The sequence below is a fragment of the Phyllobates terribilis genome, unplaced genomic scaffold (genome assembly GCF_046119375.1).
Source record: "Phyllobates terribilis strain yellow unplaced genomic scaffold, ASM4611937v1 Scaffold_2__4_contigs__length_985480577, whole genome shotgun sequence".
Taxonomy (NCBI): domain Eukaryota; kingdom Metazoa; phylum Chordata; class Amphibia; order Anura; family Dendrobatidae; genus Phyllobates; species Phyllobates terribilis.
This window is the reverse complement of record NW_027362762.1, coordinates 862,339,177-862,357,405: the sequence shown is the minus strand read 5'-3', so window position 1 is coordinate 862,357,405 and position 18,229 is coordinate 862,339,177. Positions and strand designations below refer to the sequence as shown.

The window sequence follows — 18,229 nt, the reverse complement described above, 5'->3', positions numbered from 1 at the left end:
AGAGCCCCTGATGTGCCTAAACAGTGGAAACCCCCCACAAGTGACACCATTTTGGAAACTAGACCCCTCAGGGAACTTATCTAGATGTGCGGTGAGCACATTGAACCCCCAGGTGCTTCACAGAAGTTTATAACATTGAGCCGTAAAAATAAAATTTTCACATTTTTCCCACAAAAATGTTTTTCAGCCCCCACTAACAGGAGAAATTGCACCATGCAGTTTGTTGTTCAATTTCTCCTGAGTAAGCAGATACCCCATATGTGGGGGAAAACCACTGTTTGGGCGCACGGCAGGGTTCGGAAGGGAAGGAGTGCCATTTGACTTTTTGAATGTAAAATTTGCTTGAATAATTAGCGGATGTGCCCCTGATGTGCCTAAACAGTGGAAACCCCCCACAAGTGACACCATTTTGGAAACTAGACCCTCAGGGAACTTATCTAGATGTGTGGTGAGCACCCTGAACCCCCAAGTCCTTTACAGAAGTTTATAACATGGAGCCGTGAAAATAAAAAAATCAAACTTTTTCCACAACAATGATGTTTTAGCCCCAATTTTTTTATTTTCACAAGGGTAAGAGGAGAAAATGGACCCCAAAAACTTTTGTGCAATTCCTCCTGAGTACGCCAATACCCCATATGTGGGGAAAATACAGTGTTTGGGCGCACGGCAGAGTTCAGAAGGGAAGGAGCACTGTGTGACTTTTTGAACGCAAAATTGGCTGGAATCGAGAGCGGACGCCATGTCGCGTTTGAAGAGCCCCTGATGTGTCTAAATAGTTGAAACCCCCCACAAGTGACCCCATTTTGGAAACTACACCCCTCAAGGATTTTATCAAGGGGTATAGTGAACATTTTGAACCCAGGGGTACGACACAGAATTTGATGACATTAGGTCATCATATTGAATAAGTTGTCATTAGTCTTGAGCGCAAGTGCTCACTACTTGAGTTTGCATCGGGTACTCAGGTATGCACCATGTATGACGGGTGCTCAAGTGAAATGCTCGAGTCCCCGCCCGCATGTTTCACGGTTATTAGACACCCCAAAAAAAACATGCGGGGATCGCTCGAGCATGGCAGGCAATCCCCGCAAGGTTTTTTTGGCCGCAAAGCATATGGGGCGGAGACTCGAGCACCCGCGATACTCAATGCATACCCGAGCACCCGATGCAAACTCAAGTAGCGAGCACTTGCGTTCAACACTAGTTGCCATATCGTCATTTTTTTTTTTTTTTATAAAAAAAAACAACAACCCTAACCCTACCCTAGCCCAACCCTGACCCCAACCCTAACATTAGCACAACCCTAACCCCAACCCCAGCACTTATTTTTTACGCCGTTCCTCGTGCGGTATAAGTGATGAGATTACTTTATTCTTCGGGTCGATGCGACTACAGAAATACCAGAATCATATCGGGTTTTTATGACTGACAGCTGTCACACACTAAAAGACACATATTTTGTAATATCTAGTTTTTGCATCGCCATATTTTGAGAGCTATAATTTTTCCATATTTTGGCCGACAGAGTCATGTGATGGCTTGTTTTTTGCGGGACAAGTTGACCTTTTTATTGGTGCCATTTTCAGGCACGTGACATTTTTTGATCGCTTTCTATTTCAGCTTTTGGGAGGCAGAATAAACAAAAGGTAGCTTTATTCTTCAGGTCAGTACGTTTACAGCGGTACCACATTTATATCGTTTTTCTATGTTTTGGCGCTTTTACACAATAAAAGCCATTTTATAGAAAAAATTTTTTTTTTGCATCGCTTTATTCTGAGAGCTATAACTTTTTGATTTTTCGGATGATGGAGCGGTATGGTGGCTTGTTTTTTGCGGGACAAGATGACGTTTTCAGCGGTACCATTTTTATTTATATTCGTCTTTTTGATCGCGTGTTATTCCATTTTTTGTTTGGCGGAATGATGATAAAGCATTGTTTTTTGCTTCGTTTTTTATTTTATTTTTTTACCGTGTTCACTGAAGGGGTTAACTAGTGGGACAGTTTTATAGGTCGGGTCGTTCCGGACGTGGCGATACCAAATATGTGTACTTTTATTGTTTTTTTCAGAATATTTATTGATGGGTACATTATATATTGATTTTTGGTGGATTATTTTTTTTTTAAATATTTTTACAATTTTTTTTTTTTTTTTTTCACTTTTTTACTTTGTCCCACTCTGGGACTTTCACTTTTTTTATTCTGATCGCCTGCATAGCATAGGGATGGAGCACCATCCCTGTGCTATGCAGGCAGTCAGTGCTGCACAGCGAGACGATTGTTTGCTCATGCACTGCGCATGAGCAAACAATCTTCCTGCTGTCTGGTGACCCGGATGTTGTCATGACAACATCGGGTCGTCATGGCAACACCCGGGAAGCCGCGGCAGACAGCGCTGGAGGCCGGAAGAGGAGGTGAGTATTGCGGTCACCTCCATTTATGCACCGGAATGCTGCGATCGACTTCGATCGCAGCATTGCTGGGGTTAACGTGCCGGGAGCGGTGCGGGACCGCTCCCTGCACATTGTCACAGCTGACACCCGGTACTATCAGCTGACACCCGGCGGCGATCGCGCCCGCACAGCCTGTGTGCGCGCGCGATCGCCATGACGTATTAATACGGGTCAGGCTCTTAAAGCCCAGGGCACAGACGCGTATTAATACGTCATGGGCTGTAAAGGGGTTAATGGACCTCTGTTTTTTTCAACCTTGTTAATTGTATAAATATATAATAGGAACATTGGTTATGTAATAAGCAGACACTGAATGGCGGTCTTGTGTGGGATCTGTGTTATTTGGATAGTGCATAGCTTTATTATACAGGTGCATCTCACTAAATTAGAATATCATCAAAAAGTTAATTTATTTCAGTTCTTCAATACAAAAAGTGAAACTCATTATATAGAGTAATTACAAACAGAGTGATTTATTTCAAGTGTTTATTTCTGTTAATGTTGAAAATTATGGCTTACAGCCAATGAAAACACAAAAGTCATTATCTCAGTAAATTACAATAATTAACAAAAAGCACCTGCAAAGGCTTCCTAAGCGTTTAAAAAGGTCCCTTAGTCTGTTTCAGTAGGCTCCACAATCATGGGGAAGGCTGCTGACTTGACAGATGTCCAGAAGGCAGTCATTGACACACTCCACAATGTCCCAGAGCTCCAATTTTCATTTGAAATCAAGGTCCCAGAGTCTGGAGGAAGAGTGGAGAGGCCACAATCCAAGCTGCTGGAGGTCTAGTGTGAAGTTTCCACAATCAGTGATGGTTTGGGGAGCCATGTCATCGGCTGGTGCAGGTCCACTGTGTTTTATCAAGACCAAAATCAGCGCAGCTGTCTACCAGGAAATTTTAGAGCACTTCATGCTTCCCTCTGCGACAAGCTTTTTGGAGATGGAAATGTCATTCTCCAGCAGGACTTGGCACCTGTCCACACTGCCAAAAGTACCAACACCTGGTTTACAAACAACAGTATCACTGTGCTTGATTGGCAGCAAACTCGCCTGACCTTAACCCCATAGAGAATCTATTATAGAGAATCTATGGGGTATTGTCAAGAGGAAGATGAGAGACACCAGACCCAACAATGCAGACGAGCTGAAGGCTGCTATCAAAGCCACCTGGGCTTCCATAACACCTCAGCAGTGCCACAGGCTGATCGCCTCCATGCCACGCCGCATTGATGCAGTAATTGATGCAAAAGGAGCCCCGACCAAGTATTGAGGGCATTTACTGAACATATATTTCAGTAGGACAACATTTCGGATTTTAAAAACATTTTTCAAGCTGTTATAAAGTATTCTAATTTACGGAGATAATGACTTTTGTGTTTTCATTGGCTGTAAGCCATAATCAACATTAACAGAAATAAACACTTGAAATAGATCACTCTCTTTGTAATGACTCTATATAATAGGAGTTTCACTTTTTGTATTGAAGAACTAAAATAAATTAACTTTTTCATGATATTCTAATTTAGTGAGATGCACCTGTATGTGCAAGGTATGACATTAAAAGCGACCCTTTAATCTAAATTCAAAATCTGACTACACATGGCAGTTTCAGAAAATGGCAACTATTAGGTTTTTTCACTTGATAAAGATGCAGATATGGTATCGAAATTAAAAAAAAACCTTTGATCATCATTACTGAAGAATCGATTTACTCCAGCAGCGCAGCCCACCTTGCGTGTTTCATCCTACTGGATACAGAAGATGGTAATCGAGATCATACTTAGAAGTCACAGTCACATCTCCTTCCCCTCTGACGGGACTGACATGGATGAGACAGTAAGGATGAACATAGCGCCAAAGTCATCAGCGTTGTTTTTATCAGAGGTTAGTGGCGGGGGCATGATTATTGAGAACTATAACCATAAAAAAAGGTACAAACTGCAGAGAATTCATATTACAATGTTTATCCTCATTCCAAGATGTTCCGCTATTATACCAGCTACAAGTACTGTACATAGGCTAACACATAAAACAGATGATAAAAGATCACTAAATCCCTTCTGCTTCATTACCCGCTAACATCCACGGTAATAAAAACAACCACAAGGAGAACATTATACATCAGATGCTTTATTTGTGTAGGAAAATATCAGATTTGAATAACAACAATTTTTTTTGCTGCCAAGAAAACAGAGACTTTGGCAGCAAACAATCACTTTTTCAGTATTTAAGCACTTCATAAAAAATACATTAGTTTCACATAAACGTATCTGGGATACATTTGAGAGAGGGCCAAGCGAAAAGTAGAAAGGTGGCGGCTCTATTTGAAGGTATGTGATTCTGATTTTTAGGATTCTTGGGCATCATTTTTCTCCTTCGCATCACATCTCATGAACGTGCTTATATGGTCTTTGTAATAACTTTGAAATTTTACTACGGTATATTACAAGCTGGTTTTGACAATATCGGTATCAAATATTTAAATAGTTATAAATAAGTTTTATTATACAAATTTAGCATATCCAGCCCACCTCATCACAGGCAGGTTTAGATCACAGAATGGTACGAGAGGTGGATCATTGTGTATTGTTAGCCCTCATCACTCATTACCATCACTCACTACACATCTCCATCACACCTCTGTTTTCAAGGAGAATAAATACCTATTAAACCTTAATGTCATGTCTAGTCTCACTTGAAGATTTCACAGTTTCATTATGTAATTGTCTGTTCATAGGTAATCCATTAGAATGAGTGTCTGGCAGGGTCTAATAGGCCCAGGCTTGGACTGGCCCACAGGAGAACAGGAGAATCCTCCGGTGGGCCACCACCCTCTTATATGAGTAGTACTTGGCACAATATACTTGAATCACTATATATAGACAAAGGCAGCATTTTATTCATTTAACAATCTACCCAGTTCATTGTTATATAAATTTGTGATTGAGGATAATGTCACATTTGCATGTACCTGAAAAGTGGGGCCCTGGAATTGGTTACTGGTGGGCCCTTGGCACCCCAGTCTGACACTAGATAGCCATTGCAGGTCTGGGGGCACTGATTGTGAACCAGAGGGAGCCCATCTGTCTATCTAACCACCTAGTTACTACTGTTGCTATCGATAATGGCATCTAAGGGTGTGCGTGCGTGATGTCTCAACAATTTTTAGATGTACGTGAACCCACAGAGTTTTTCAAGCAGAACACACTTCAGGAAACGTAGAGGTGTTTTTTTTTGTTTTTTTTTTACTGAAGCATCTATTTCACCATCTTTTCATTCATTTTTGCAAATTCTTTATCACCATTGTTTTTTTAACTGCCTAAAACATACATGACAAACTCTGGCCCGTGGGCCAAATCTTGAACGCAGAATGATTATATTTGGCCCGCAACACCAGAACCCCTATGTGGGGTCATTATTGTGTATGGAGGACAGTGTGGGCAATTATACTGTATGGAGGACTATGTGGGGCCCATTATACTGTATGGAGGACTATGTGAGGCCCATTATTCTGTATGGAAGACTATGTGGGGCCCATTATTCTGTATGGAGGACTATGTGAGGCCCATTATTCTGTATGGAGGACTATGTGGGGCCCATTATTCTGTATGGAGGACTATGTGAGGCCCATTATTCTGTATGGAGGACTATGTGGGGCCCATTATTCTGTATGGAGGACTATGTGAGGCCCATTATTCTGTATGGAGGACTGTGTGTGGCCCATTATTCTGTATGGAAGACTATGTGGGGTCATTATTCTGTATGGAGGACAGTGTGGGCCATTATACTGTATGGAGGACTATGTGGGGCCCATTATTCTGTATGGAGGACTATGTGGGGCCCATTATTCTGTATGGAGGACTATGTGGGGTCATTATTCTGTATGGAGGACAGTGTGGGCCATTATACTGTATGGAGGACTATGTGGGGCCCATTATTCTGTATGGAGGACTATGTGGGGCCCATTATTCTGTATGGAGGATTATGGGGGGCCCATTATTCTGTATGGAGGACAGTGTGGGCCATTATACTGTATGGAGGACTATGTGGGGCCCATTATTCTGTATGGAGGACTATGTGGGGCCATTATTCTGTATGGAGGACTATGTGGGGCCCATTATTCTGTATGGAGGACTATGTGGGGCCCATTATTCTGTATGGAGGATTATGGGGGGCCCATTATTCTGTATGGAGGACAGTGTGGGCCATTATACTGTATGGAGGACTATGTGGGGCCCATTATTCTGTATGGAGGACTATGTGGGGCCATTATTCTGTATGGAGGACTATGTGGGGCCATTATTCTGTATGGAGGGCTATGTGGGGCCCATTATTCTGTACGGAGGGCTATGTGGGGCCCATTATTCTGTACGGAGGGCTATGTGGGGCCATTATACTGTATGGAGGACTATGTGGGGCCCATTATTCTGTATGGAGGACTATGTGGGTTGGGATTTTGAGCAAACCTGCCTGGAAAAGACTGTGTGCACATACCCTAATGAATCAAAACTCTGAGCCTGGTGGTTAAAGTGGGAGTAGGGCTGTCAGTGACTACTAGACTCCTGCATCAATGGCATGGGCACAGCTTCTGTACTCATATATATGGTCACTCATACGAGCTGGCTGTCAGTCAGTGGCGGGGCCTGGTATCAGCCGTGGCTCATTATGCACGGAGCGGTAACTGCAGTCGCGCCGGCCTACCCCTATGACTGAAAGCCCGAGGCTCACCGGAGGAATAAAGTTAATTTCCTCCCGGCAGCAGGGCTCTCAAGAGCGGGCAGAGGGCTGCTTCAGAACGCTATTAACATGCAGACTAACCCCATATCTGGTTAGTAAAGTTTTTTTTTACATGACAAGTTCCCTTTAAAACTGATTTACTCAGAATCGCAACTTATCACCTATCTGGGGACATAGTCTTGCTATCTCTGCCAGTAATGGCCCCCATAAACATTGGACTAAAGACTTATGTTTGGCAAACTCTCCGAAATCAGCCGACAGTCTAATGTGTACGAGGGCCTCCCAACTGAGAGAAGGATCCAACCTGCTGGATTTCTAGTGGCTGATTCTTTTATTTTCCATGGGATGAGCTGCAGTCAGAGGATCCTGGCAGCAGCTTTTACACAGAGGAGGAAATAGCTGCCAGCAAAAAGGTTGCGCAGCCGACTACTGACTAATGTACATGGGGGTGTTGAATTTTTGGAGCAGCACTCCACATGCATACCCACTACTTCATTCAAACAGGGAAAACGAGACACCTATTTATTAATAGCTGTCAGTGAAACAATTTCTTGCTCAATGGCTATCATCCCTGACAATCCCATAATAATAATATGAGCAAATACCTCCAGTTAGAAATGTAGTACAGTTCTTCTGATTCGCTATGTCGCTTACCCTATATGTAGGGCATTGCAGTAGCTTAGGTATTCATGGGTACGACCACTCATATAGTGACAGTTAGTTGTTAGTGGTCATAACCATGGATACCTAAGCTACTGCAATGCCCTGCAGATGGTGTAAGCAACATAGCGAATCAGAAGAACTATACTACATTTCTAATTGGAGGTACTTGCTAATATTATTACTACATATTGGGATAGGATCTTGGAGATGGGAATACCCCTTTAAGTTCCCTGAAACAAGATTCAAAATGGGTGTCTAGCTTGGTTAAGATCTCTGGTCACATCTCTAAGCTTTTATTTTAGGCTTGTACATCGACTTCTAGAGTAGCTGCTTCCTGTAGGTGGCACTAGCAACAGCAACTTTTTTCCCCCTATGGGAGAGTTAATTTGTTTGTTACATTTCAATATAATGAAGCTATAAAACGGTGCTGGATCGGTTTTCAAAAGGATAGTAGGCTGGTCCTATTGTAATAAAAGGTGTCAGCCAGAGCTCCATTATCTCTGACATCAAGGACAGCATACAGATTGCACTATTCTTGCATTAAAGATAAAGGAAAAACTGACATGCATTAAAACTAATGTGAACAGAGCCGAAGTAAACGCAAGGAGGAAATTTGATGAAGGTCTACACATACCCACAGCCTTAAAATATTACAAGTTTCCAATGTTTGCGGATGTAAATTGTGATCAACACTAACATTTCATAAAATATATTAAGGAAGGGATGATGTTTTCTAAATGTAAAGATGGAGAATATGGAGCCCATGGAAGAATTCTAATCATGGGCTAAAATTAGTCAGAAATTTAAATCAAGAACATATTGAGACACTTCATTAACCAAGGAAGGTGATCGTTTTCCATTCACTCTTCCATATAACCTAATTATACAAAATTAAAGAGGTATGCTTCCTGGACTCACAGCAGCCTATAGTGCAATAGTGGGAATGTTTCAGCATACATTCAATCACCTTCTAACACTGACATCTAGTGGCTGCAAAATGTATTACAAAGAGGTTGCTACATATATAAAAAGAAAGGAAAAAAAAAAAAAAAAAAGAGCAGGACCAAAGTATCACATGAGCACAAATATTAATATTTATATAAATGCACAAACTCAAAGTTAATAGAATGGCCACATTGCCAGAAATACAGCATAAAATAAACGACTGCATAACACAATATTTGCTCATGGATCTGCAGTTTACTGTTATCCCTTTCAACACAATAATACTACATAGCAGAACACTAAATATATGGCTCTCTGAGATTAGGATGACTGGCTATAGTCCACAGCTGTCAGTGTGCGGCCTCATTCGGGGTCCATGGCTTCTCTTTCTTCCCATGGCTAGCTTGCACAGGCAGCATAACTGCAAAAATAGAGCACATGTGTCACGGGAGATCATGCGCAGAATGCAGTTATTAAATTCATGACATAATTCCCTTCCTGTTACAGATAGTGATATCTTGAGCGAGGCATGTGGGGGTGCGTATGCAAAAATAAGCAAACAGGTAGCTAGACATGGACAAAAAGAAAGCACAAATGTGTCAGAACGGACAAAAAGGGCTAAACGCACAGACAACTGGGACAGCAGGGCTTTAAATATTTGTAGTCACTGCAGCTAAAATGTATTAGTTATATGGGGAGACTGGGCGGCTCTATGGTTGTACTGCTGCTGTATGGGATTAAACCAGAAGACTTGGAGCTTATATCTTCTCCTTAGAATGAATAGTAGAATTATCATTTCAATTAGGGCTCGTTCGGATGAGTATACAATCAGTCACATGGACCTTAAAAAAAAACAATGTGCCAGTGCACATTTTTCCTGCGAACTGATGGCCTGTGCGGGAAAAAAAATCGTAGAATGCACTACTTGGTCCATTTTACAGCCCAGAATAATGCATGTAATGCAAGGGCAGCTGCCGCAGCCATTGGCAATTTGCGGACACGACTGGCCTCATTTCCAAAATGGCTGGGTACAGTCAACTATATTTTACAGACAGTTTACAAATTGCGAAGCCCAGACTGACCGTGGGTCTCCCAACCCGAACTCACAAACTCATATGTGCCTATGAAGTAGTAAGTCCGGGTTAGTCCTCAAGGTCAGTTGAGTATTGTGGGACATATACGGACCATGACATAAGCATGTGTGAACCCAGCCTTAGGCTGTCCTCACGTGTCCATGTTTCATGTTCGTGTACAGACCTAAGTGCCCCGACTGACTCTGGGTCTCCTGACCCCAACTAACAGTCTCATTGTATGTATGAGGCTGTGAATTAGGATACACAAAGTTGGGCTGGGCACTGCCTTAAAGGGGTTTTCCCACAAACAAAAGTACATTTTAATTAATAGATCTTGGAATAATAATAACTTCCACAATTCGATGTGTTTAAATAAAATGTTCCTGTGCTGAGATAATCTTATAAATGTGCCCCTGCTGTGTACTGTGTAATGGCTGTGTCTGACTGTACAGGAACATGGTCTGATCATACCACAGCTCCTGGGCAGGGGAGGAAGCAAAAGAGTATACAGACAGGACAGCACGGGATCACAGATGATTCTTTCTGTGAGGTAAAACATTCCACTGCCTATTTTTTAGCAATGTTTTACCTCCATACTGTAAGGTCTCTTTTGCTTCCTTCTCTGCCCAGGAGCTGTGGTATGATCAGACTATGTTCCTGCACGGTCAGACACGGCCATTACACAGTACACAGCAGGGGCACATTTATAAGATTATCTCAGCACAGGAACATTTTTTTTAAACACATCCAATTGTGGAAACTGTTAATATTCAAAGATATATTGATTAACGTGATGGTTAAAATTAACTGTTTGTGGGAAAACCCCTTCAAGGCATGCATACACATTAAATGGTGCTTTGGCCGGTTGTTTCGCCGACAGCCATCTCAGTCTTCTCTCCCATACACAGAAGCGCTTTTTCGGCCGATGGCTCTCTATAAGAAAACTGCCAGCAGAGAAGTCTTATCATTGGGAAAAGAAAACAATCGGCAATCCGAAATTGAACATGTCCGATCTCCCTCCGAAATCTGTCGGTCAGTGCCCCCTTATACATTAGAGTGTCGGCTGAACCTATCGATATCAATGAGCCATCATTACTCTAATGTGTATGGGGGGACTTTAGGCCCTTTTCACATCTTCTTTTAGGTTACATTGGAGATATATATTGGGAGTATTCTCTGACATATACCTACAATGGAAGCCTCTAACACATGTCCCCGTGTATGCATACATTGGAGATATATACATCAGGAGTATTCTTGACATACTTAAAATGGAAGCTTGTAACAGATACCACAGTATAAGCATGCAGGGGCATACATTGGTCATGCCTCTTATTGTAAATAAGAATGTCTACCACCCACTATACATTTTTATTGTGTCTATGCATAGGGAAGTATAGTAGACTAAGCTTTCCTATATAAAAACAAACAAAAAATGTTCTGCTAATGCATAACTGTCCGGCATATATAGGAAAAAAGCACTTTTTTAGCATACACAATTTGCATAGGGGGCCTGTTGGCTTACAATGGAGCTATATGTTGTGGAATGCTCCAGATGTTTGGCCAGCAGTGAGTAAGAGCAATGGGGAATGTACAATTACTTAGATTTTTTATGATACATTCATAGGGGGAAATTAATTAAGACAGGTGTTTCCCTACTTGGTCCTAAACCTGCTGGAGTAAATTTTGTCAATTATGACAGGTATATTTGGGGTAGCCTGTGCGCCAGAAAATGAAAACATTTTAGATATAATGTATGGCAGTTTTCTGGCATACATTTATAGCAAATTTGTCACAGGAAGGTTTGCCACACCACCTTTTCCTATGCCCGGTGACTTTTTAGATGTAAAATTTTTCTAAAACATTTTTGCAAATCAGTCTTGTTCCAAATTTTGTGACTTTTTGACATCAGAAAATTCTTGCATAGGGAATAAACAAACCTACCCACCATCGAGTCCCTAGCACACAGGTTCTGAAGTTTCCCCATCCCTAGCATATCTCCGTACTTGCCTGCTAAAAATTACTTGACATCTGGCCACTTGACCGATCACTGGTTGGCAGCAGCGGTCACATAGCCAAACAGAACTTGATCAGTCGCAGGGGTGTATAGCGCCATATGAAGGGGATAAACTATCTTTTTTACTTTAAACTAGATTTTTTTTCAGAATTGCATAATTCGTACGGTTGAAAAAAAATACATATGTCCATCAAATACAACCAAGCGATGGGAAAAGATAAAGGGAATGAAGTATAGGTACATCCATAATGCAAGATTCAGTCTGCATTAAGAGCAAATTTTTCCTTCCTTATCCCGAGTGTCGCTCAACATTGAATTTTACACATGTACATAAGTATTTGTTATTATTATATCTTGAGATCGGCTATTCCACAGATTAATAGTGCTCATGGTAATCTGTCAGCAGGATTTTGCTACCTCATCTCAGAGCAGTGTATATAGGTAAAGAGAAGCTGAATCCAATGATGTATCACTTAGATTACTGGGTGCAGCCGTTCTCAAACAATCAGAGCTTTTAGATTTAGCAATGAGGCAGAGCTGAGAAAGCTTCCCCCGCCCACACCACAGCTAACTCCGCCCACACCAGGCTCTCTATGTTCAAAGTCCATAGACAGTGAGCTGCTTATCACAAGAGGGGGCGGAGTCAGACTAGTCTACCAATGTTAATCTCTTAGGGATAAATCCTTCACAGTTAGTAAACTAGAGCTCGCACTTTGACAAGTCAATTCTGTATTTCTGCCTATCTCCTGCTGTCTTCAGATTACATAGCAAAAACCTGCTGACAGATTCACTTTAAGGTGGAATCATTTTATTAAACCTCCCTGAATCATTACACCCTATATACAGTATTCACAGGGTTGTCTCACAGATGTTCCCCACTACCATAATGACAAATCTAACTAACGCCGGCTTCACACATCCAAAACAAACAGTCTGCGTATGGGGCAGCAATTTACAGACTGGCTGTGGGTCTACTAACCCGAATTAACAGCCTCATAGGCACATACAGTATAAGGCAGTTAGTTTCGGTCAGGAGACCCACGGCCAGACCAGAAATAGCAGTTCATACACTGATAGTGAAATGCGGATGTGTGACCTAAGCCTAACACGCAGAAACACATCCCCCAGCTTCACTATATTATTGGTCATATATGCACCTAGATGTATTGGAAACCCCTTCGGAAAATAAAAGGCCGTCATAACCAGAGACGTAACTTGGAGCTCCAGGGTCAAGGGCAATACCTGTAATAGGACCTCCATTCACCATGTGCCATTTACCGTATAATACTGGTGTCTAATAATATGGTGGAGGGGCTTTTGGCTTAGTGGTGTTAGAGGCCTGGGAGTGACTGCTACCTCTGCACCTCTTATACTTTTGACATATTGGCTGTCACTCCGCTCCCTCAAAGCAAAATTAAGGCAGCTCACTGACTATTTTTGAGCGCATGTTTACACCTTGCGTCCTTTTCTAACGTCTTACCTCTGTTTTATGTTGCTTGCATCAGTATCTAGTTTGCCAGTTTTCAGGAGATCTCCAGCCGTGAGCATCTTTTTCCCCCTTAACAGCAGAAGGATGACATCAGGTAAGACGAGCCAGGAAAGTACTGTATGTCCTATATGAAGTTCAAAGCATCTAACTGGGAAGAGTCTACACAGCGCTTGTCCAAAAACCTCAGGCTGAAAGCCATATGTCCTCCAAAATCTAGACTTTACATATACTTACAATTATAGGGGAAAAAACTCATGAAGTGTCAGGCCAGGGAATCATATTACCTTTATTTCATTCAGTATTTTTCGTTCAAAATGATACCCAGTGATGGTAAACTATAAACAGAGACCTAGGGATGACAACTTTTGGAAATGTAGAAGTCTCTGGGTGGAAATCTACTAAAACCTCAATACAATTGACGATTCCGATTACTAGGGTTTAGCACTATGCAGTTAGGCCATGTTCAGCTGTGATGGATTAGCTTCAGATTTTTCAGACCAAATTCTATAATAAAGCCAGTACAATACACATGAATGGGGTTTTCAAAAGTCCATCCACACAAGTCTTTTTTCAATGATGAATTTTTAAATCCGCAACATACCTTTTATAAGGGCCGGTTTTAGACAAAGTGGGGCCCTAAATGCCACCTTACTGCACCATCACACTCAAACAATTAGGGTTCATTTACATGAGTCGAGTTCAGACCGTTAAATGAGCGCGATCGACAACAGTGAAGTCATTCAACGCTTGTGTACGGTCCTCTCACACAGGTCGACGAAGAATGACAGGCACAGAACAATCGCTAGTAGATCAATCTGTCCCCATACAGTATCATGTTATCAGCAGCACATCTGCAGTATTCATCAGGCAATGTGCTTCCGAGAACAATGATTTTTGCTCAGCCATAAACAATCCAATCACCTGATGAATGAGCTTGTTTGTTGGGCAATTGCTGACATGTTTACACCTATGAACTCTCGTCTGCGCTGTCAGTACTTCTAAATGTGGATGCTATATACATACACCATGTGACACAAGCATATGTTACACACGCACATAACACACATGCATGTATACACAGAGCACATACATACACACCATCAAGAGCCCATACGTTCTAGGCTCAACCACACACACACATTCATTCACATCATTGGGCTGTCTGTGTCATACAGGACGGGTGCTCCAGAAAGAGACGCTCTTTGTAATTACTTACAATCACACATACTCTGACCAAGAGATGAGAATTCTGACCACAGGACGCCATATATTAATTAAGAATTACTTAAAAATGTTTAATAAAATAGGTTTTACAAACTGGAGAGTCAGTAAGAAGAACAGTTTCATAGGATCATCTACTAAAATGTAATTTTTAACAAAGAGCTCCTATATACTTAATACTAAAGTCTATTTTACGCAATAAAAAGTAAAATTATTAAGCACCATTTTTTATGCTTTATATGTGAATGTGATAGAAATGTTTAGCGGTAGTTAGGGAAAGCTGGTTGAAGACTGATGAAAAGCTCTGGCTGAAGAAACGACTGTTGGTGTAAATTATGATAAATGCTTTTTCCTTTCAGGGAGACGACAGAAAGATAGAGAGAAAATGTATTTTTTATGGAAAGTGCTAAGAGAGGGGTCCACAGTGTCCAACTACCACCACCTCACCTTTATTTAAAGCGGCAGTATTGGGGGAACACTATCTGAGGATAGTTAGGGGAGAACTATCAAAACTCCAAGGGGCTGGTTATGGTAACCAGGTAGAAGGCAGATGTCAAGGACGACATTTAAAAAGGAGGGAAGAGTGTGAAGGGTAGATACCACACATAGTGTTGTGCTTGAGAAGCATCCAGCAACCAGGGGGGTTAACAGGGGGCAGCTAGAGAGGAGTGGTCAGGTCTGCCTCAGAGATTGAGCAGAGTCAGTTCTGAGTTGGGGAGCAAGCTGAAAAGATGCAGACCTCTTCACCAGGCTGACTAGGGTTCTGGAACACTGTGCCACTGCAACTGCCTCCCGGCTGTTCGTGGTATCTAGAGAAGAAAGTAGTGGAGCAAGGAGTTATCTCTTGTACTATATATAGCATCAGTACTGCTATGTATAGGGAAAATCATGATCTCCTATGAACATCAGCTAAACACTGGCTTTCACAGGAGGATCATCAGCAGACTCCCCACTATCATGGCAACCCATTGGCACACCGCGATCACGTCACAGGCGCACCGATTGGAGCATGGAACGATGCGTCCCCCTGCCGGTTAGTGTTAAATGCCGCTGTGAGAGATTGATGCTATGATCAGTGAAGCTCCTGCTGTGGATGCTGGGGCCCCCAAGAGAGTAGGAACCCTGGGCAATTACCTAGTCTTCACCCCCAACGCCGGCCGTGCCTATTATGTTGTAGAACTAAACTAAATCTCTCTCTTTGCGATACGTGCCATACATGTACAGTACGGACCAAAAATTTGGACACACCTTCTCATTTTAAGATTTTTCTATATTTTCTTGACTATGGAAATTGTACATTCACACTGAAGGCATCAAAACTATGAATTAACACATGTGGAATTATATACTTAACAAAAAAGTGTGAAACAACTGAAAATATGTCTTATATTCTAGGTTCTTCAAAGTAGCCACCTTTTGCTTTGATGACTGCTTTGCACACTCTTGGCATTCTCTTGATAAGCTTAAAGAGATAGTCACCGGAAATGGTCTTCCAACAATCTTGAAGGAGTTCCCAGAGATGCTTAGCACTTGTTGGCCCTTTTGCCTTCACTCTGCGGTCCAGCTCACCCCAAACAATCTCGATTGGGATCAGGTCTGGTGACTGTGGAGGCCAGGTCATCTGGCGTAGCACCCCATCACTCTCCTCCTTGGCAAATAGCCCTTACACAGCCTGGAGGTGTGTTTGGGGTCATTGTCCTGTTGAAAAATAAATGATGGTCCAACTAAACGTAAACCAGATGGAATAGCATGTCGCTGCAAGATGCTGTGGTAGCCATGCTGGTTCAGTATGCCTTCAATTTTGAATAAATGCCCAACATTGTCACCAGCAAAGCACCCCTACACCATCACACCTCCTCCTCCATGCTTCACGGTGGGAACCAGGCATGTAGAGTCCATCCGTTCAACTTTTATGCGTCACACAAAGACACGGTGGTTGGAACCAAAGATCTCAAATTTGGACTCATCAGACCAAAGCACAGATTTCCACTGGTCTAATGTCCATTCCTTGTGTTCTTTAGCCCAAACAAGTCTCTTATGCTTGTTGCCCATCCTTAGCAGTGGTTTCCTAGCAGCTATTTTACCATGAAGGCCTGCTGCACAAAGTCTCCTCTTAACAGTTGTTGAAGAGATGTGTCGGCTGATAGAACACTGTGTGTCATTGACCTAGTCTCTAATCTGAGCTGCTGTTAACCTGTGATTTCTGAGGCTGGTGACTCGGATAAACTTATCCTCAGAAGCAGAGGTGACTCTTGGTCTTCCTTTCCTGGGGCGGTCCTCATGTGAGCCAGTTTCTTTGTACCGCTTGATGGTTTTTGCAATTGCACTTGGGGACACTTTCAAAGTTTTCCCAATTTTTCGGACTGACTGACCTTCATTTCTTAAAGTAATGATGGCCACTCGTTTTTCTTTACTTAGTTGCTTTTTTCTTGCCATAATACAAATTCTAACAGTCTATTCAGTAGAACTATCAGCTGTGTATCCACCAGACTTCTACACAACACAACTGATGGTCCCAACCCCATTTATAAAGCAAGAAATCCCACTTATTAAACCTGACAGGGCACACCTGTGAAGTGAAAATCATTTCCGGTGACTACATCTTGAAGCTCATCAAGAGAATGCCAAGAGTGTGCAAAGCAGTCATCAAAGCAAAAGGTGCCTACTTTGAAGAACCTAGAATATAAGACATATTTTCAGTTGTTTCACACTTTTTTGTTAAGTATATAATTCCACATGTGTTATTTCATAGTTTTGATGCCTTCAGTGTGAATGTACAATTTTCATAGTCAAGAAAATACAGAAAAATCTTTAAATGAGAAGGTGTGTCCAAACTTTTGGTCTGTACTGTATGTCACGGTCAGGTGCACGTGTATGCAGCAGGCTCAGGAGGTATTCCAGCTCCATAAAGGATAGATACCAGCTGTAATAGATAGCCAGCAGATGCCCGTAACAGCAGCGATTGGCGCTAGCAGTGATTACTACTGCTTAATTATTTAAATGCCTCTGTCACATAGCGCATTTAAATAGCGCAAATGCAGGTGCGCATGCTCACCAGCACCCTGTGATAAGGTTGTGGGGGATCGAGGGGTTACCATGGCAGCCAGCAGCCTGCTGAAGCCATGTTGCTGCTTCTTGGGTATTCCTCTGAAGTTCAGCTACAGGGTGTCCTTCAAAAGGAGGCCATGATTTGTACCATATACTGCAATACTCTGGTATTGGCTAACAAAAAGAAAAAAAACCTCACAATGCTCCATCGCCGGAAAAAAAAGGTAAGTGTTTAAAAAAATTACTACAGAAATAAAATGTAATTATTTTTTAAAACGTAAGAATTTTGTTTCACTACTAATATATACAGAAAAATAAAACTATTAAAAAAAAAGCTATATAAATTTGGTATTGCCATAATTGTATTGACCTAGAAAATGTTGGCAGGTTATTTTTACTGCATGTTGAACACAGTAAGAACAAAACCTGAAAAACCATTGCAAAATTGTACTTGATTTTTCACAATTTCACCCCACTTGGATTTTTTTTCGCTTTTATCAGTACATGATATAGTAAAATAAACGCTGTCATTCAGAGCAACAACTCGTCCCAAGAAAATTAAGCCCTCGTACGGCTATATCGAC

General features: G+C 41.8%; 1 protein-coding gene across 8 annotated transcripts in view; it reads right to left on the bottom strand.

Annotated features, from left to right (window-relative positions):
- The window catches only part of SPECC1 (sperm antigen with calponin homology and coiled-coil domains 1), a 519,798-nt gene that overhangs the window by 162,426 nt on the left and 339,143 nt on the right, over positions 1 to 18,229 (bottom strand). For 5 of the 8 annotated variants that reach the window (XM_073667990.1, XM_073667989.1, XM_073667992.1 and 2 more), the window contains one exon: positions 13,368 to 13,445. The exons of 1 other annotated variant lie outside the window; for it this stretch is intronic. In XM_073667990.1, the coding sequence (XP_073524091.1) occupies positions 13,368 to 13,445 (78 nt within the window). Of the gene's footprint in view, positions 1 to 8,051; positions 9,219 to 13,367; positions 13,446 to 18,229 lie in introns of those variants that run through there. 2 more of the 8 variants (XM_073667996.1, XM_073667997.1) reach the window with 2 other exon arrangements.